The 22060-nt window shown below is 44.3% G+C and overlaps 1 protein-coding gene across 6 annotated transcripts in view; it reads left to right on the forward strand.

Annotated features, from left to right (window-relative positions):
- ABTB3 (ankyrin repeat and BTB domain containing 3) overlaps positions 1-22060 on the forward strand; it is a 338658-nt gene that overhangs the window by 220359 nt on the left and 96239 nt on the right. For all 6 annotated transcript variants that reach the window (XM_005572127.5, XM_045365859.3, XM_015431489.4 and 3 more), the window contains exon 3: positions 1540-1744. In XM_005572127.5, coding sequence (XP_005572184.2) covers positions 1540-1744 — 205 coding nt within the window. The remainder of the gene's footprint in view (positions 1-1539; positions 1745-22060) is intronic.

Raw genomic sequence — 22060 nt, forward strand, 5'->3', positions numbered from 1 at the left:
GTGCATGAGAGGATCATAAGTGGGACAGAGCCAGTGCATTAAATAATATTGATTATAGAGTGATTATTTTAAATTCATTTGAATATTAATTACTTTAAAAAGAAAGGCTCCATTTGATATGAGCCCTTAACACTTCTCTAACACCTGTTATTTATAAAAAGGAAAACAGGGCCAGAATTCAGCTAGAAATTAATTACATTTGATCCTTGAACAATGTGGGACTTAAGGGCACTGAACCCCCATGAAGTCAAAACTCTCTGTGTGACTTTTGACTCCCCAAAAACTTACTACTAATATCCCACTGTTGACCAGAAGCCTTACTGATAACATAAACAGCCCACTAACATATATTTTATGTTATATTCTTATATATGATATTCTTACAATATGTAAGCTTGAGAAAAGAAAAAATTATTAAGGAAACCGTAAGGAAGAGAAAATATATTTGCTATTAATGAAGTGGAAGTGGATCATCATAAAGGTCATCATCCTTGTCGTCTTCATGTTGAGTAAGCCCAGGAGGAGAAGGAAGAGGAGGGGTTGGTCTTGTTGTATCATGGGTGGCCGAGGTGGAAGAAAATCCATATATAAGTGGATCCACGGAGTTCCAGCCTGCGTTGTTCAAGGGTGAACTGTACACTGTTTTGTTGTCATCAAATTTACTTTTATAGGGCCAAGCATGGTGGCTCATGCCTGTAATCCCAGCACTTTGGGAGGCAGAGGCGGGCAGATCACCTGAGGTTAAGAGTTCGAGAGCAGCCTGGCCAACATGGTGAAACACCATCTCTACTAAAATTACAAAAATGAACCGGTTGTGGTGGCAGGCACCTGTAGTCCCAGCTACTCAAGAGGCTGTGGCAGGAGAATCGATTGAACCCGGGAGGCAGAAGTTACAGTGAGTGGAGATCATGCCACTGCACTCCAGCCTGGGCAACAGAGACTCCATCTCAAAAAAAAAAAAAAAAAGGAAAAAAAAGAAAAGTACAGTGTGATAACCAAGTCAAGGCAGGGGTGACTCCAGAGGGGGTTTCCTAGAGGAATTAATTTATAAGCAGATACCTGGATGATCAGTAGGAGTTAGCCTGGAGAAGAAGAGGGAGAGAATGTTCTGGGCAGAGGGAATAGCATATGCACAAGGCTCAGGGGCAAGAGAGAGCATAGCCCATTCTTATGACTACCGTTAAAGCAGTGTTGGCCACAACATAGAGGGTGTGTCACAAGGCAAGGGAGGCAGTACTCAGGAATGGGACTCAAAGAGCTTCCTGCGCCTTGTTAGAAACATTGGGTTCCAGAAAGGCAGGGTTAAAATGATCTTAGCAGCTCTCTGTGCTTGAAACAGCACCCCAGATTCAGTAAACCCTCCTATGCCAAATAAATGAATCCATTCCTCTCTGCTTGGTATGTAACTTCAAGGTCTCATGGACTATTTCATTTAAGTAAGGGACTGCAAGGACCAGAGTCTCTACAGAGATCTTCAGGTACAGTTTCTCTGCCAGTGTTGGCTGCCTGGAGGATCTGAAATCTTCCTTCTGTCCACAGGTGACCTGGTGTCCCGTGCAATGCATCACCTGCAGCCCCTCAATGCCAAGCACCACGGCAATGGCACCCCCCTGCACCACAAGCAGGGGGCGCTGTACTGGGAGCCGGAGGCCCTGTACACCCTTTGCTATTTCATGCACTGCCCGCAAATGGAATGGGAAAACCCCAATGTGGAGCCTTCCAAAGTCAACCTCCAGGTGGAAAGGTAAGAAATGCCTTGCCTTGTGGTGGGTGGGTACTGCCTCCAGGGTGGGGCAAGTGTCCAAATGGGGAGGATGATGGGGGTAGAAAGGACTCACTTCCTAAAACTTGCCAGAGTGGTCCGGTGGGAACTTTGCACCCTGAGTGGGTATCTTAGACCTGTGTGGGGGTCCTTGAAATGGGTTTTTACAGGGCTGGTTCTGTTTAGGATAAAACTGGCCTGTCAGATAAGTGGGTCTGCAAATTCCAGAGGGGTAAGGGCCTCTGCAGTGAAAGTGGCTTCCTCATGAAGGCAGTCTTGGAGGACGCCACCGCCTCGCGTGGGAGTTATCTTCATCTTCTTTCATCCTGGCTGCCCTGGGACCCGGGAGAACCAGAAGCACCTATTCAGCCAGAAGTGAGCCTCTCAGGTGTGCAAGGGGCTTGATTGCCCAGGGGGAGGCAGTGTGACGGTTCTTTGAAGCCGAATCCTCATGGGGAAGGAAGGAACTGGGAGAGGACCCGGAGACCGCCTGGAGGCCTCCTCTCTGCCTCCCCACTTCCTTTAGCAACGGGTTCATAGATCCTCTCCCCACAGTGCCTGATGAATCAGGCCCCTCCTCCATATAGACCCATTTACTCTAAGTACTGTAGGTGTGACCCATTTATCAGAAAGAGTGGTTAAGAGAGCAGGCTCTGTGATCCCGACTGCCTAGGTTCAAATCTAGGCTCTTCTAATTAAAAGCTGGGGATCCTTGGGAAAGGCATCTGCAAAATAGGGATACAAAGAGTAAATCCTACATAGGGTTGTTTGAAAATTAAATAAATTGAACAGTGCCCAGTACATAGTAGGTGCTCAATAAATGTTAAATTTTATTATTGTTGTTGTAGATATGCTCTGCATGTAGCTGAACAACTCCCAACTTGGGCTCCTACAGTTTTCCTTTCTGTTACTTGGTGCCAAGTGGTTTTGAAAAGCTCGTTGGATGCTCTGTTTCTGCCAGATGCACTGGGGCTGAATTGGGCTCTCTTACAAAACCATGTCTCTTGGCTTTCAGTTAAGGGAAAAGGATGGAACATAGGCTACATGGAGATTGCTGTTTCTTTTTTTCTTTTCTTTTTTTTTTTTTCTGAGACAGAGTCTCACTCTGTCACCCAGGCTAGATAGAGTGCAGTGGCATGATCTCTGCTCACTGCAACCTCTGCCTCCCGGCTCAAGTGATTCTCATTCCTCAGCCCCCCAAGTAGCTGGGACTACAGTCACGCCCCATCACACTCAGCTAATATTTGCATTTTTTTTGTAGAGACAGGGTTTCACCATGTTGCCCAGGCTGGTTCCAAACCCTGGGCTCTAGTAATCCTCCTGCCTCAGCCTCCCAAAGTGCTGGGATAGGAGTGAGCAACCATGCCAGGCTACTTCTTCTTTTTCTTTAAGAACCCCAATTTAACACCAATATTTCAATCCAGTCTGGAGTTAACTTAATCAGGAAATTAACTCCTTAAATTACTCAGGTCTCCCGCCATCCACAACAAATCAGTCAGTACCTTGTGCATATTTTCACGTGCAAACATGCCCAAAATGGAGAAGTGGTAAGATGCCCATAGCCAAAAAATAATCGTTCAGACACACCGAAACTTTGCTGTCTCTGGGTATAAATGCTAAGAGTTGAGAGAATGGAAACCATTGGCCTCAGCTATGGGGTGTCTAGCTCTTCACCCCCAGCCCCGACAGCCTGTCCAGTAGTGCAGCTGTCCAGCAGCTCAGCTCTCTCATGTCATCTCCTGCTCCCACCTCCATGCAGATGAGCCCCTCTCCCTGCTGCGGCCAGACACTGCCTCCTCTGAGCTCTAGAACCTTCTCATCCCACTCGGCCGACTTCCAGTTTCCACTGTCAGGTCTCATACTTGCAGGCTGATTCTTCTTCTCCTAGCACCTTATTCTTTTCTGCCTCACACTTACTGTAATTTGTAACTACGTGTGTATTTCTGTGTTTATTTATTGCCTGTAAAGCTTCATGAAGGCAGAGAACACATCTGTTTTGGCCATCACTCCTCAATTGATGCCAAACTCAACATCTGGAGCAGAATGGGAAGTCCACAAATATTTGTAGAATCAAAGAATGAGCAAACCTATTGATCTAAGTGCCCATGGGACATTTCCATCTGGAGAGCTCAGACTACTTCAAAACTACAGCCTTCATCTCTCCCCCAAAACCCACTATTCCTCCTTTCTCCCCAGGCTCTAAGAATGGTACCACCATTGGCCTCATCACCCTGGTCAGAAAACTGAGACTTGACTGGCACTCCTTCCTCTCCCTCACCATCTCCAGCTGGTCAGCAGGTCTTATTGAGGCTGCATCAGTGAGATTTCTTTATTCCTTCCCCGCTAGACCACTGCCACTGTATGCTCAGGACCCCATCTTTTCTACTTCAGTTTCTACTTTTGATGTCTACATGGTCTCCCTGTATGTAAGCTTTAATAGTCCTCTGACCTTGGGAGGCTGAGGTGGGTGGATCACCTGAGGTCAGGAGTTTGAGACCAGCCTGGCCAACTTGGTGAAACCCCGTCTCTACTAAAAATACAAAAAATTAGCTGGGCATGGTGGCACACACCTGTAGTCTTAGCTACTTAGGATGCTGAGGCAGGAGAATCACTTGAACCCAGGAGGTGGAGGTAGCAGTGAGCCAAGATCATGCTACTGCACTCCAGCCTGGGTGACAGAGTGAGATTCCATCCAAAATAAATTTAAATTAAATTTAAAAATCCTCTGACCAAGACTGGGCACAGTGGCTCACACTTGTAACCCCAGCGCTTTGCTAGGCCGAGGCATGTGGATGACTTGAGATCAGGAGTTCCAGACCGACCAGCCTGGGCAACATAGCAAGACCCTATCTCTATGAAAAATACAAAAATTAGCTGGGTGTGGTAGTGCTTGTCTGTAGTCCCAGCTACTTAAGGGGCTGAAGCAGGAGGATTGCTTGAGCCTGGGAGGTCGAAGCTGCAGTGAGCTGAGATTGCACCACTGTACTCCACCGTGGGTCACAAAGTAAGACCTTGTCTCGAAGAAGAATAAGAAGGAGAAGGAGAGGGAGGGGGAGGGGGGAAGGGGAGGGGAGGGGGGAAGGGGAGGGGAGGGGGGAAGGGGAGGGGAGGGGGAGGGGGATGAGGAAGAGGAAGAAGAAGAAGAAGAAGAAGAAGAAAAAGAAGAGCAACAAGAAGAAGAACAGCAATGAGAAGAACAGCAAGAAGAAGAAGGAGGAGGAGGAGGAGGAGGAGGAGAAGGAGGAGAAAGAGAAGAGCAACAACAACCACCACCACAAGGAGGAGGAGGAGGAGAAGAAAGAGAAGAAGAGCAACAACAACAACCACCACCACCACCCTCTGACGAGCTCCATCTTCCTCACAGCGAAACTTCTAAAATGGAAGTCTCACGATGTGACATCCTCCCACTCCTGCTCAGCACAGTTGCCCAGCTCCCATTATACTTTCTATTACACAGTGTCCATTTTCCCTCTTGAATCTCCTTCTGGACTCAGAGTGTAGTTGGAGTGGCTGGAAGTCAAAAAGGACCCTCTAACGCTTCCAAACCTTCTGGGACAAGCTTTAAAGAGGCATGAGCAGGGAAGGAGAGCAATGAGAACATGTCCCAGAATTTGTTAGAGCCATTTATCTCGTTCTTTCCATGCCTCTTTGGTTGAATTTTCAGAAGTCAGCACAAAAGACAAAGTGGAACTTAGCATTTTCCATGTTCTGTTCAGTGTGATCGTCTGGGAAGCATGTGGATTGGAAGTCATATAGTCCTTTAAATTTGGATCCCAGCTCGGCTTCTTGTAGCTCTGTTATTTCACCTCTTTGAAACTCCATTTGTCCTTCGTAAAGTGAGAACACAACCATCCTCATGAGACTGATGTAAGCAATGAATTAGACATTGTAGCTAAGACATCCGGTGGCATGAGGGGAACCCCCTTCTTCCCTAAAACAGTCACTTATATTATATTTTGGGGGCTCTAAAATGCTGTTTTCATTGTCCTTAAAGAAAACCTGCCTGTGATTCTTTCCAGAGGGATCGTTATTTCTTCCTGCTCCCTGATGGAATAGGTTTTAGTGTTTAGCACCGGAAAACACAAGCGGAAGAACTTCAGAGGCGAGGGGCCGTCTGTTTTCAGTCAAGTGTTTATTTACACCAGCTCTGTACCAAAGCCTCCAAATGAGAATTTCCAGTAGAAGTTAGGACTCTAATTTGGAGTTATTTCTTTCTCTCCTCTCTCTCTCTCTTTCTCTGTGTGTGCGTCCTTTTTATTCTGCAAATCTATCAAACAGTATCATCTCCTTGACTATCTTTATTCTGACAAAGTCAGGTAGGGCCATGATGCTTATATGGTTTTCCTCTAGACTATAAGCTCTTCAAGAACAGGGGCTGAATATTATTTGTTTTCATCTGTGCCCAACAGACAGCCTGGGAAATATTGGCGAAATATGGATTATTTTATGCCTCAAACCATCCCTTCTTGTGAGAACAGCCTTTCTTGGCTGAAGTATTTGGAAGTAGGCCTGCATGCGCCATTTTGCCATTTCATGTGGGCACAGCTTTGGAGTTGCTCCATTTGTTTTGGATAGTTTCGTTTTTCATTGTGGAATTTTGAAGAAGCTCAGTGCCAGTGTGAGATTTCTGTAGTCTAAGTTTTTCCAGAACTTTGGCTCCTATTTCTTGAGCTTCTAAAATCATTCAGATACCTCAGATATTTTTATTTTTAAAAACTCAGACAAATTTTGTAATATTTACAATTAGGTGATATTTATTTTCCAAATAGTAATGATAAGTGAAAACACCTTAATTTTGATAGGAGGAGCCATGTGAGGGTACTGTTTTCAAAAAGAATCGTCCTCAATCTAGACTAAGGTTTCCCTCACCTGTATCATTACTGGAAATATCAGTGATTCCTAGATGTCTTTGGCCATGGATGATTTTAGTAATTTATTACCACAAGATAAAAAAAAAAAATAGTAGGATAAATGAGAGTATTTTGTTGCCTCAGGTAGCTATCTGGTAATGCCTGGGGTAACTGTGCACAGCTTCACTTGGAAGACTAGACAATTAAGTAGTTCTGCCTTCTTCCAGTCTCACTGAAAACAAACCAGAATTTATTTCTAGGTAGTGGTAGCTCTTGTTCCTTTTGCAAACAGAATGTACAGACATTTATATCAGGGAAATGTCTGCCAGGGGATTTTCAACTACAAACATGAGTATACAATCACCAATCACCAACTGTTGGAGGAAAACTAATAATGTGAAACAAAATAATCTTAGCAAATGGAAGAATTTACACTTGAAGAAACAGAGTTAATAAAGCAGACATAGCAGACATTAGCAGTGAATGACAACCAAATACATGTTCCATGATACTCATGCTACCAAAAGCTCACCCCAACACATTGCATCTTAACATTTTTTATCTCTGTGATGTATTTGACAAGTGAGATTCAAACTTCAACTTACTCCTATGGACATACCTGCAGTTACGCAATAAGTCCAGCGTGTTAGTTATAGCTCTACTCTGTTCTTTTCCACTAAGGAATGTAAATCAGAATGCAAGTGAGTAGAGGTATCCTTGATGCAAACAGCACTACCAGTCAGGATACTTAGTTGCAAAAGCTAAACCTCTCATGACACCTAAAGCAGAAAGAAAACCTCTGGGAGGCCCAGTATGGGTAGAAGATTAACAAATCTTTTCCCCTTCTGCATGAAAATTTGACCTTGAATTAACTCTCTAGCTCTGTTCCCCTGGAGGAAACCTTATAAAAATTGCAGTGTTAACTATGTTTCTGGGAAACATTGCTTATGGTCAGAAAGATCCAAGATTGACAAATTACATCTGGCCTGGAGGTACCAGAAATACTTGATAAAGACCCAGAGCTTTGGACTTCCCTTAATTTATTGACTCTTGTAACTAGCTGTGTCCTTTGAAGAGACCTTGGAAGCTATTGCTATGGAGTTGTTACAAGAGATATTGGGGTTTACAAACCAGGGCAGGGCAGCTCCCACAATCACCCATGTGGATCTCAGCTCCTTGCACCTGCATGTCACCTGGACAGGAGATAAGCTCCTGATGACTGGGCAAAGTGCTGCAAGGACTCCCACTGAAAGAATATCTGATACTGTCCTGCTGGGCCCAGGGTGGCCTATAATAGTCCCATGAATCTAAATGTTTACTGGATCTTAATAAGACTTCTGGTGGGCATTGAAGCCAGAGATCCAGGCTTTGAGGCTATATAACCAGGCTACATAACCTGGGATTGTACCCCAGGACTGCTCTAGCAGAGATCTCACAGCCACTGGTACTAGGCACAGACACTGGACCTTACACTACTGATGCTGGCCATTGAACACTCCAACAGGACCTCTGTTATTGTTGCCTCTAAAGGCTGAGTGTCTCTGTCATCACCCACATCAGCTCCACGTACCCTACATGTCACAGGACCTGCCTAGACCCTAACAAGGGAGTCTGGGAAGGTGAATTTCTACCTGGTAGAACCATGGACTCATAATATGGAAAATTCTCCAAACACCAAGTAACATCATCAGTGGTTCTGGAAAGCTAAAAGAAAAAAAAAGAAAAGAAAAACAACAACAACAAAAACTGACAAAGTCCACTATATTCTTCTAATTTTCTTTTTTTTTTTTTTTTTTTTTTTTTTTTGAGACAGAGTCTCACTCTGTCACCCAGGCTGGAGTGCAGTGGTGCAATTTTGGCTCACTGCAACCTCCACCTTCCAGGTTCAAGCGATTCTCCCGCCTCAGCTTCCCAAAGAGCTGGGACTACAGGTGTGTGCTATCACACCCAACTAATATTTTTTGTATTTTTAGAAGAGACAGGGTTTCACCATTTTGGCTGGACTGGTCTCAAACTCCTGACCTCAACTGATCCGCCTGCCTCGGCCTCCCAAAGTGCTGGGATTACAGATGTGAGCCACTGTGCCCAGTCTCTGCTAATTTACTTTTAAAAAAATAGATAACACACAAGTGAATCATTTGCACAGGCCAGCACTTATTACCATTATTAGCCACACAAGTCACAACTGACTGGCTTACACATCACAGTTGAGAACCAAAATACCACCCCAATATAAGGACTCCTTGGTCTAACACCCTGGAAGCCTCAATAGCAAGAAGGAGGAGAGGAGAGCCATTCCTGGTATCCTGAGCAGGGATTCAGAAGGTCTATTCTCAGAGGAAGAATGCTACTTCCTCATCTTCCTGAGGGAGCAATCATGTCTGGCTCATTTTACAGTCCCCTACAATGCCCAGCCTAGGGCTAATGGCTCTGGAGAAATTCAGAGTTGCTGGATGAATGGGGACATGCTAGAGCGAGAACATGAGATATTAGATCTGTTTTCTGTAGACCTGGAATCTCAACCACCATATAAATGATTCTTAAGGAGAAAAAAAAATACATGTTGAATTCTAAATTATTGACTCAAAAAGCAAAGTTTTGAAACATGATCCATTTGTAACTTGAGCATTGTGGCAATTTATTTCCTCTATCCATGGTAAAAACTGCTGTAGTTCCACTATGTTTCAAACTGCAGGTTACAGCCCATGAGTGGGCCATTACATCAATGTGCTAGAGGTTAGCTAACAACACCCTGCTGGTAAATCTGGCCCACTGTCTGTTTTTACAAATAAAGTTTTATTGGAATACAGCCACACTCATTTGTTTACATATTATTTGTGGCTGCTTTTGCACTGTGACAGAGTTGCTTAGTTATGACAGAGACTTTAGGGTCCAGAAAGCTGAAAATACTATTTGACCGTTCCCAGAAGAAGTTTGCTGACCTCTAATATGGGTTGTAATCTTCTTTTTTTTCTGTTTTTGTTTTGTTTTTGTTTTTTTTTGAGACGGAGTTTCGCTCTTATTGCCCAGGCTGGAGTGCAATGGCACAATCTCTGCTCACTGTGACCTCCGCCTCCCAGGTTCAAGCGATTCTCATGCCTCAGCCTCCCGAGTAGCTGGGATTACAGGCATGCACCACCATGCCTGGCTAATGTTGTATTTTTAGTAGAGATATGGTTTCGCCATGTTAGTCAGCCTGGTCTCAAACTCCTGACATCAGGTGATCCGCCCACCTCATTTTCCCAAAGTGCTAGGATTATAGGCGTGAGCCACCATGCCCGGCCATAATCTTCATTTTCAGAAAAATCAGAGAGAATTAAATTTTTAAAATCAGAGTAGTTTTTACCCCGGTTTTATTAACCTAACTGAAGTTGATTTATTGCCCAAGGTCACATCTGAAGTTGGAGAAGGAATACTTGAACCTTTGGAGTTAAGCCCTGGTCTGGGTTCTTACCCGTTAGTCTGTTTTGCTTCCATGGGCAGTGGTTTAAAAGAAACAAAGTTTGAAAGTCTTATCCCCAGTCCCTAGAATTTTTTTTCATAATCTTCATTAGTATTTTCAGGGTATAAAATGAATACACTTATTAAATAAAATGTGACAACGTCCAAAAAATATAAAGAAGGAACTTTGAATGACTCCTAGTCTCTGTATCCAGGGATAAGCACTGTGACTCTATAAGGCATTTCCTTCTAGTCTAGTTTTCTGTGTACATACAAAAGTTTTTGTTTGTTTCACAATATAGGATCCAGATACTACACCTACTTTTATTGATTTGTTCCATTGGATAGCCTTTGAAAGCATGACTTTTCATTGGGCTGTTCTGTCATTGGACATGAAATTTAGTCAAAGGAGATCTTAGAACAGAGAAAGTTCGCTTCTTTCATGTTGAAGTTAATGAAACTGAAGCCCAGAGTGATGAGGGACTTGGCTGGAGTCACGAGCACATTTCCAGAGGCTTTGCAAGGCAGTGCCTCCATGCCTTTACTTATATTTTGCCCTCTTGAAATGCTTCCTCCCCTCTGTGTCATCCTCTAGCTACCTCAAGTTCATCCTTCAGGATCCAATTTAGGCATCACCTCCTCCAGAAACCCTTCCCTACCACTTCAGATTGTACTAAATGATCAGTGCATAGCATATAGTAAGTGCTCAATAAATGCTTGCAGAACTGAACAGAGCTGTGCCTGAAACCTAGGTATTCCTGCTTCCAGCCCAGAGAGCCATGTTGCCGAATCAACTCAGGCAGTCCTCAGTTTGGTACTGGTTCTTGCATTCAAGTGCTGTCTGACCTCAAGGCTTCAGTTTCTTCAGCTGTGAACAAGAAATAATAATTTCTACTTCATGGGGCTGTTTCAGTGACAAATGAACTAACTTACATAAGTGTCATGCATGATCATTGACACCATGGCGGGTGATCCATAAATGGTGGGGATTATTCTCTACTCCCTTAATCCAGATTGATCTCTTCTTTGATATCGCAAGAGATTTTGACGAACACTTACAAATGTGGCAGGCCCTGCTCTAAATACTTTATGTGTATTAACTCATTCAGTCCTCCCAATACTCCTTGAGTCAGGAGCAGATAGCCTTACGTCTTTCCATTTTACAGATGAGGAAACTGAGATGCAACACGGTTGTGTAACTTGCCCAAAGTCATGCACATTGGGGAAAGTCTGAAAGTATCACAAATGTCAAATGAGTGCTGGGTCACTATAGGGACAGGAGCTACATGCTAAGGGAACAGAATATGCACCATCAGGGGAGGAAGGTGAGTGGACAGAGAGTGAGACCTTGTCCAGAAGAGGCTTTGGATGCAGCCCCAGACCAAGCTGGAAGGAAGTTTGAGAAACTGGATAAGGCGGCAGGATGTTCTCCTCTAGGCAGTGCAGAATGCAGAAGAGACTCGGTGTGGTGGCTCAAACCTGTAATCCCAGCACTTTGGGAGGCCAAAGCAGGGAGATCACCTGAGGGCAGGAATGCGAGACCATCCTGGCCAACATGGCAAAACCCCATCTCTACTAAAAATACAAAAAATTAACTAGGCATGGTGGCACATGCCTGTAGTCCCAGCTACTCGGGAGGCTGAGGCACAAGAATCACTTGAACCCAGGAGGTGGAGGTAGCGGTGAGCCAAGATTGTGCCACTGCAGTCCAACCTGGGTGACAGAGCAGGGCTCTGTCTTGAGAGAGTGAGACAGAAAGAGAGAGAGAGAGAGAGAGAGAAGAGGAATTCAGAAGAGCTCAGAAAGGGATGCTGAGCAGGGAGGTAAGAGATCAGGACTGTGTCTGAAACCCCAATAGAAGCATAAGGGATGGTAATGTAGAGTACTGAACATTTGGTGAGCGTCTACTATGTGTCATGTACTGTGTGAGACACTTTACATACAGAGTTTAATTTAACCCCCACATCAACCTTGTGAAGTAGGTTATGCCTCACCTGCAGATGATAAAATTAAGTCTTTGATCCTAAATTACTGCTTCGTAGGAAAATGTTATTTAAAACCTAAGGATCTTCATAGAACATTTTTTATTTTTAATTAATAAATAATATTTGATATGCTTATGGGGTACAGTGTGATATTTCAATACACGTGTACATCATTTAGGAAGAATAGTTCTAGATTTTTTTTGTAATTCTAGAGCCAGAACACCTAGGTGAATATCAGAGCTCTAATACTCATGAGCTGTGTGGCCTTAAATAAGTTACTTAGCCACTCTGAGCCTCAGTTTCCTTATCTGTAAAATGGAAGATAATCATAGAATCTACTTCAGAGGGCTGTTATTAAGCAATGTTGTGTTAATATATTTTAAGCACTTAAAACTCAGTACACATTAGCCTTTTTATAGATAATGGTCATTATTATTCTCACCATCATGGTGTTTACGGCTTGGATATATATTCCAGCAGAGTCTTTCAAACATTCATGATTTGAATCACCTAGGATCTTCTTAAAATGGAGATCCTATTCATTAGGACTGGGGTGGGGCCTGAGAGTCTCCATTTCTAACAAACTCCCAGGTGAGGCTATTGCTGCTGGCTCAGGGACAACACTGTGAATAACAAGGTATAGTCGTTTTTTGTGCGTGTGTCTTATCTCTGTTCCTTACCCGAAACCAACCTCCATTTACAAGTTACCTAAAGGCAAGAAATCAGCTTTTGTAGTGACTTTTGTCTCCCTGGTAGAGCTTAGCCTGTCATAGGTGCTAATAAATATTCCTCAGACTTTGGGGACTGGAGTGAGCCTTGCAGGGCCTCGACTCCCCTTCCCTCGTGCGAGGCTGGATCCCTCTGCAGTTTGCTGACATGAATGGGTCCCCAAGGTCAGACATGGCCAGCCTGCAGAACTCTCAGGCTTTGGAGCAGTAGCTGCCAAGTGATAGCTTCTAGCATCCCAATTTAATGGTCATCCTCAGCCTAACAAGGCAGCCGGCTCCTCTAACGTGGCTCAGGAATGGCAAATGAGTGACAAGCTTTACCAGGGAAAGGCGAGGCAGGATTTGACAGATGTCCTCCCTGGGGACAGCATCAGGGCAAATCCTAAACTTCACCCGCTTCAGGCCTGTTAAACACCTCCAGCCTTCAGGGCTTGTCAAACAGCTTCTACTCGGTTCCCCAGGAGTTCTCAGCCGAGGGGGAGAAATTGTTTCTGACCATAGGTGACAAGCTGCGAGGTTCAAGTTTAAGAAACAGCTCTCTCTGGGAACATGCATGTTTAGTCTGATCAGATGGATAGGCTGCACTTGTTCATTTCAATGTCCAGGTCTTTTTGGAATCCCACTAAACTGGGTGCTACATTAATCTAGTTTAGTCTAATACCAGCTTCTCTTTATTTCATGGGAAAAGGGAAAAAAAATCTGACTTCTATGACACAAAGACTAAGGAACCAGAGCTGCACTGGCCAGCATGGTCACCACTAACCATGTGTGGCTATTTACATTTAAATGGATTCAAATTAAATAAGATACCATGTGCCTCATTTCAGATGCTTGACAGCTACATGTGGCTCAGTGGCTCCCATATTGCACAGCATAGGACATTCCCATCATCACAGAAACATCTATGGGACAGCCCTGAACTAGAGACTTAATGCAGGCAGTATCCCCCTTCTAGAAAAACAGACTGAAAATCCCACTCTCAGAGCAACAGAGAAGGATTCATTGTAGAGACCAGGGACCAATTCACCTACTGAAACATATGCCACATGACTGTGTTTTGATCCTCTTAGAGCTGAGTTTCTTAAAGCAGCCATCATCATCATCACCATCTCATTTTGCCAGGTGTTTATGGTGTGTCAGGCTGTCTTCTAAGTGCATGAGCTCATTGATTTCTCACAAGACTCTTATGAGCCTGTCAGCATCAAATTTTTTTTTTTTTTTTTTTTTTTTTTTTGAGCCAGAGTTTCGCGCTTGTTGCCAGGCTGGAGTGCAATGGTGCGATCTCGACTCACCTCAACCTCCACCTCCCAGGTTCAAGCAATTCTCCTACCTTAGTCTCCTGAGTAGCTGGGATTATAGGCATGCACCACCACACCCAGCTAATTTTTTATATTTTTAGTAGAGACGGGGTTTTTCCATGTTGGTCAGGCTGGACTCGAACTCTCGACCTCAGGTGATCCACCCACCTCGGCCTCCCAAAGTGCTGGGATTACAGGCATGAGCCACCACACTATTGCCCTATCTGTCTTGATGATGAGGAACTTCAGGCTCAGAGAGGTTACATAGCTTACCCAGGTCATACAGCTATCACCAGGCAGAACTGGTATGCAAAGGCAGGAGGCTTGAGTGCAGAGTTCACCCTCGCAACTGCATCCCACTGTGGGATGAGATGAGAAGGATGCAGGGTATAGAAAGAGGGCAGAGGAGTCCACGTGAAGGTGAAATGCCTGAAAATCTAAGGCCAAGAACATTCTTGCCTTAATATACATCGCCCTCCGTCTTCCCTTTTTCCTTTTAGTTTTGTCCCTGGCTTAGGCACAACAAATATTGCTAATAAAAGTGGAATAATGGGCCGGGCGTGGTGGTTCACGCCTGTAATCTCAGCACTTTGGGAGACCAAGGCAGGTGGATCACCTGAGGTCAGGAGTTCGAGACCAGTCTGACCAAGATGGTGAAACCCCCATCTCTACTAAAAATACAATAATTAGCTGGGCATGGTGACACATGCCTGTAAACCCAGGTACTTGGGAGGCTGAGGCAGAAGAATCACTTGAACTCGGGAGTTTGAGGTTGCAGTGAGCCGAGATTGTGCCATTGCACTTCAGTCTGGGCAACAGAGCAAAACTCTGTTTCAAAGAAACAAACAAACAAAAAGTGGTATAATGATAATCAAATCACTCCATTTGATTGGACAGCCTTTGAGAAACATGTGAATCTTCTGACACAAATTGCTGTATACAGTGATATGTTGCTTAACAATAAGGATACACTCTGAGAAATGCATCATTAGGTGATTTTGTCATTGTGGGAACATTGCAGAGTGTACTTACATGAACCCAGCTAGTGTAGCCTCACCTCCACACCTAAGCTACACGGTAGAGCCTATGGCTCCCAGGCTACAAACCTGTATAGCATGTTACTCTACTGAATACTGTAGGAAATTGTAACATAGTGGCATTTGTGCATCTAAACATATCTAAACCTAGAAAAGCTTCAGTAAAAATACTGTATTATAATCTTATGGGACCACGATCATATATGAGGTTTGTTACTGACCAGAATGTCATTATCATGCAGTACGTGATTGTATATAAATAAACTCAGAAGCTGCCTCTTAAATCTTTACTTCAATATTACTTGAGCTTTCATTTTTCATTTTATTTTAATGTTTTTCATTGTTGATTCTATATATTATTAAGCTTTTATCAGTCAGTCAGTCATTTAGTCGATCCATAAACATGCATTAAGTGCCAGCTATAAGCACAATAATAGTAAGAGATAATATTCATCAAATTCTTTATGTGCCAGGCACCATTCTAAGTACTTTACGTGAATTAACTCATTTATCCCCCATTATAACTCCATGAGGTAGGTATTATTATTGTCATCCCCGTTTTACAGATGGACAAAGTGAGGCTGAGGATAGCTAATTTGCCCAAGATCACTGGGCCTGGAAGTGGTAGCACAGGGATTCAGGCCCAGCAGGCTGGCTCCAGAACTCGCTCCCTTTACCACCATACCTTTGCTGCTGTGTGTCCAGCCCTTTGCTAGGGAGTGGGGACTCCGGGAGGCCTCACGTGGCTCATGTCCAGCACAGCCAGAATGGAGAAAGAGTGTAGTGTCAGAAGGGAACTACTGGAAGTGGAACAGATCAGGCAAGGCGGTATTTGAGTCGGACTTTGAAAGATGAAAAAAACCAGCCATTTGATGATTGGAAGTGGGGAAGGTGTTCTAGGCGAGAGGAGCAGCTGTCAAAGGCTCCAGGCTGGAAATCCGGAGATAGTGGGGGACACACAGACCAACTGAGACAGACTAGCACAGGGGCTCTACTGCCCATCAGCTGGTTTGCAGAGGTGCAGCTGTTTAACCAGTTATTAAAATGCTGAAATGCTTCTCTCTATGGGTTGGCAAAAAGCCACTGCCCCAAGTGCTCCCAACCCCACGATGTCCCTGCCATCCAGCAACAACAGCTTGGCATCTGGCCCTGCAGGTGCTCCAGGAGGCCCTGCTGCACTAAGGCTGTAGGAGTTGATCGGTGCCTGAGCCTTCACAGTAGTTAAATATTTAGAATATCATCCTGAGTTGAAAGTGTCGGGGAGAGGGTTTTGTCCTGCAGGTGTCATGGGCGGCTTTGTTCCTTTGACAGCAGGGGTAGGGTTGAAGGTTTGGATCAGGGGAGAAACATAAGCAAAATCCAAATGCCTCTGCTCATCTTTCAGGACTCAGCTGCATCCCCACCTCTCCCATGAAAGCTTTGCTGACCTGTGCCCTTGGCAGAAGGCCTTCTCTGTTCACAACCCCTTCGGTGAATAATTTTAACAGTCCTTGAGTGCCAGCTCATGCCAGGCCATGTGATGAGAGCTTTTCCAGAGCATTCCACTTAAATTTCACAGTCACCCTCTCAGCTACTGTTATTTTGCCTATTTAACAGATAAGAAGAGTGAGCAGACGTTCTGGGGCTTGCCCAAGGTCACACAGCTAAGTTAGGATGTGGCGGGGCTGGAGGTTGGGCCCCAGCACTGTGGTTCCAGAGCGTGCATCCTCTTGCCCACCCACCGTGGGTCCCCATGACTGCTCTGGCATTATTTGCTTCCATGTCTGTCTCCACTGCCAGGCTTTGAGCTCTGCACAAGCAGGGACGGGGCTTTGATCATTTGTCTCACTTTCTGACAGCCAGACAAGGACTGGCACAGAGTGGGTGGGGAAGAGAAGGATCAGTTAGGACCTGGCCCCAGGGGACTGGAGCAGAGAGAGATGTAGGGACCAGCTGGATGCTTCCTGCAAGAGCCCCAAAGAGAGATGACAAGTCCGTAGCTGAGTGAGTGCCCTCCTCAGTGTCTCCCAGAGAGAGATCACCAGTTGGCCTCCTCCTTTCTCCTGAGTGGTCCCAAGGCAAGCCACATTGGCCTCCCCAGGTTGCTCTCATTTGCCTGGAACTGACAGCCCCATGCATGCTGTGTGTCTGGGGCCAACACTCAGGGGGAAAAAACAACATTAGCGAATATCAGCCCTTGAAACTGCCCAGTGCAAACTGAGGGCTGGCCCAGCATGGCAGGAACCAATGGAAGCCTGGAGCCCAAATGCCTGGGAGCAGAGGGGCCTGCAGAGAGAAAGTGCTCTCTGAGCTCATCCCACTTTTGAACCATCTGCCCCTGCTCCAAGTTTCCACTCTTTTTTTATCCTTTCAGAAATAGTGATATTGACAGCTGCTAGCACACAACTGGTTTTCACATGTTATGGGAAGTAGCCCTGGCAGTAAATTTGGTCATTTGCCCAGTAGACATGGCATCTGAGTTGAATGTGCATTCTTCAAAGTCTGACTTCATAAACAAATCCTCTACAGGTATACAGTTCCCTGGATTTTTATTGATTTAATTACATTTTCCCCATCCCTCCATTTTGCTCTCCTCACAGACTACATCTTTTTATACCTACAATAAAAGGTGCTATAAATTCAATTATTATTATTATTTCTTACTGAAAAGGTATATGTGCTTGTTTTTTAAATTTTGGAAACTACAGGAAAATATAAGGAAGAAAATTAAAATTATTTATAATTCTGCTACCCTGAGGTAGCCAAAATTATTATTTAGTTTATTGTCTTGTCTTTTTTTAACACAAATAGGGAGGGTTTTGAACATAGTTACACTGTGTATATATAATTTTGTCTTATTTTTATTTCACTTAATAGCATACCATAAGCATATTCCTGGTTGTACTATAGAACATGCATAAACATTCTTAATGACTGCAGAATATTCCATCGTGTGACTGTACCGTAATTTGCCTAATGGCTCTAGGGTTCGTGGCCATTTGAATTGTTTCCAGTGTGCGAATTGCTGTTCTTTTAAAACTACCCACAGTGGTGTGACTAAAACATCAATGGAGAGGAAATGGTTATGAAAAGAGTAGTCAGCTTGGAGTAGAGCAACTGAGGGGTTAATTCACGGGACCTCTAGTGGCCTGTAGGAGGAAGAAACTGCAAAAGGAGAATCCTGGGAGGGAGCCTCACCCAGCCCAATCCCAGCTGTTGCTTTTCTTCCAGGAAGCAAGGCCTTATGGGAAGTGTAGGGAACAATGGCGTCTGCCTGGCCTGCGAGCTTTCTAGAGCAACAGTAATGATCAGAATCTCTTGGAGTGAGCACTTCCACACTCAGGATCTCCCTCTATTCTCACAACAAAACTGGGAGCTGGGAAGATCGCTTTTCACATCTCCAGAGACTGACTATAAAAAAGTCATGAGATTTGCCCCAAGTTATGCAGTGAGTGGCCAAACCGAAACCAGAGGGCTGCTCTGGGGATCCCTGGGACTCTCCTCCTGCTCTTTCTGGATTGCTTCTAGAATGGAAAGAAGCATGGCAGCCTCATCAGAAAGCAAGTTTTGAGCTTGTTCTGTGGACAAAGTTCATAGAACGCACACTTGGTCAAGTCTATAGTTGAGGAGGATGCCACAGTTCCAGGAGGTTTATGTTTGTTTGGTGGCTGTGTTTGTTTGTGTCTAATTCTGGATTTTAAAACGTGGCTCTATCTTATGTTTTCTGTGTGTATAAGAAGCATCACCTGTGATGGCTTTCTCAGTTCTTTCAAACTAGAGTGAGGAATTCGGTCAAGAGTTAGCCAGTCAAGTTCAGACCTGCTCAGGAATTTAAGCCAAGTGTGCTGGCAGAAGAAGGTGGATGTGTTCCCAGGCTTCCATTCTCTTCTCACTGGTAGGTTCAAACTCCCCTCCTGGAGCAAGCTCTTTTTGCAGTCTTTTGTCCCATTGCTCTGTATTAGTCCCTTACATAGAATCCCACCCTCTCCTTGCACAGCCACACCCCAGACCCTGGGGCAGCAAGATGGGGAAAGCATATTTTTGTGATTAGGAAAGGAAACTAGTAAAAGGAAACTAAGGACTAACTTGTTGAAAACACTGAGCATCCACTGCCTCTAAAATCCTTCCCTGGAAGTACTGTCCCTCTTCAGACTCCAGAGCACTTTACAGCAACATCCCACAAGGCACTTCTCATGGTCTGCCTTGCATGAGAGTTATCTGCTTTTCTTTCCTTGATAGCCACTTAATGCCCCAGTCCACCAGTCAAAAGTCCTGATCTAACAGATACACAAGTATAATTAAGGAGTATAATTATAATTTTAAAAGTCAAACAGACTTTATGCAATTGGGACTGCCCTGGAAAGTCAGGGATGTATAGTCACAGTAAACCTCCTTGCTACATTGAACAACAGAGACCAGGTTTTAAATCCTTGTGTCCTCCATAAAACTCAGCACAGACCCTTGCTCCGAGGAGGCAGTCAATAAATCGGGAACCAGTTAAGTGCTCAGTCTGCTGCATAAACTGCTCTTCCCGTTCATGTATTTATTAATTTATCAGGTTCATCTTACTTCTTCACCCACTTACTCCTTCAGCTACTCCAATTCATACAGAATCCCCTGAAACTGCCCTACATCTTTTCACCTCATTCCCTCTGCCTGGATTCTTTTCCCAAACACTTCTGCCTCCCTGGTCCAGGCTCCGGGCGACATTTCCCAGCACACTCACTCCCTTCAACTGTGGCTGATTTAGATGCTCCTATTTCCTTCTCTCATTAGACTTTGTGCATTCCTTTATCATGAAGCTTTTTGGAAGGTGGCATAACAGCTTCTTTTCTCATGCTTTTCACATTAGACCTTGAGTTCATTGAGTACTGGGACCTCTGCAGTATCACCAGGTGTAGAACCAGGTACACAGAAGGTACTTACTTATTCTTTCATCCATTCAACATATATTTATAGAGCATTTACCATACAGCAGGCAAAATGTCTGCCCTTGTGGAGCTTCCATTCTACCAAAGGAAAAAGAAAAGGAACAAATGCATAAATAATACAAACATCAGGCACAGAGAAGTGGCATAGAGAGAAATCAAACTGGGTACTTAAACCAAGGACAACTTCCAAAAAGTGCTATTTTAGGTAGAGTGGTCAGAGAAGTTTTATCTAAGGAGATAGCATTGGAGCAGAGGGCTAAAGAAAGTGAAGCAGCAAGCCACTAAGGAAAGATCTTGCCAGGCAGAGAGAACAGTAAGTGCAAAGGCCCTGGGGCAGAAACATTCTTGGCACGTGCCAGGACCAGCAAGGAGGCCGGAACAGAGTGTGTGAATGGGGAGTGTAATCAGAGACGAGTCCAAGGCGGGCAGGGTCAGATCCTACAGGGCCTCTTGGGCCTGCAAAGGGATCTGATTTCTATTCCATATGTGACGAGAAGCTCAGTAAATTTTTGTCAGATTGAATTATTTGAGATGAGTTGAACTAAAACAAATTGGGCATTGTCGTAGTATAGGCTCTAAACCATTGTTTGAACCCCGCAGTATCCTAAGTCTGCTCTCCTTGCCTACAAACACAAAAGCATTAGGAACAGTACCATTTAGCAATTCGAAAACCTATTCTCGTGTGAGTTTGCCTGTTCTGGAATTAGCACAGCCTTGTGATTGTTCCCAAAGCCTTTTGGCCAGTGACACTTTTGCCAGCCTTTCCTATGTGGACCAGTTTCGTTGTGTTGGCAGATCTGGACCAGGGAACATCTGAACACAAGAGGAGTATGGTCCTAACGCCAGTCTGACATTTCTGTTTCATTTCTGGCTTTCCCAGACTCTGAAGTCTTTGAGGGTCACTGGGATTTATTCTGGGCCCTTGGCAGGATCCTGGGCCCGCTCTTAATATAGTTTTTATCCAAACCTGGTTCTCATTAAATCTTAATTATGTGAAATTCCTACCCTTAATGCAACTGAAAATAAGGCACACTTTGCTATTTTTATCTTTTTTCTTAGTCTTTATAAACCATTCCAGTGAACCATTCCCTGGAGTAAAGTGGGAAAACCACCAGAATTTAAGCAAAGCAAATTCATAGAACTCAATTTTACATTCATTAATTCATTTAACAATCATTTATTCACTCAAAGAAAGGTGATTGAGGACCTACAAAGTACCAGCACTGTTCGAAGTTCTGGGGAGGTAGCAGAACACATGGTAAGCTCCTGCTCTCAGGAAGCGGAGAGTCTAGCAGAGGAGACTGAACAAACCAGGAAACTCATCTAAAATGTCATCTTGAGCAGTGATAAGTGCTACTATGTACAAGTTTGGAGGATACAAAGATGAACAATTCATGCCCCTACACTGTGGTTGTGGTGGCAGTGAAGACATAAGTTATAACAAAAGTATAATATGTGTTATTGGGCATTGTGCACAGAGTGCTGTGGAGGAAGAGAGAAACAAATTACTACTGTGGTTATGGGGGGCCCTTGGAGAACACTTGAAGAGGTGACATTGAATCAGCATCTTGAAAAATAAGTAGGACTGTACTGGATGGAAAGGGTAGAAAGAGAAAGGAAACAAGAGCAGGGGCCAAGACAGGGAGAGATGAACAAACACAGTGTATTCCCAAAATGCCTGGTCATTTGCTGTGACCACAGCACATTGGTGCTAGATAGGCATGGAATGGGAGCATGACAGGTGCGAATGTAGGTTGAGGCCAATTAATAAATGGCCAGGCTGAAAAATCTGTGCTATAATTGAACGACCAGATTTCCATGTTAGTGCGTTCATCCTGGCAGCAATGTGAAAGATTGAAGAGAGAAACTAGAATCAGGAAATTATTATGAAAATAACACAATGGTCTGATCTTAAAATGAGTCTCTCTCTCTCTCTCTCTCACTGTGTGTGTGTGTGTGTGTGTGTGTGTGTGTGTGTGTGTGTGTCTGTGTCTGTGTTTGGCTAATCAGTTAAATTGAGAGTGTTAGACTCTTAGGGTTGGGAGGGGC

The sequence above is a fragment of the Macaca fascicularis genome, chromosome 11, assembly GCF_037993035.2.
Source record: "Macaca fascicularis isolate 582-1 chromosome 11, T2T-MFA8v1.1".
NCBI lineage: Eukaryota > Metazoa > Chordata > Mammalia > Primates > Cercopithecidae > Macaca > Macaca fascicularis.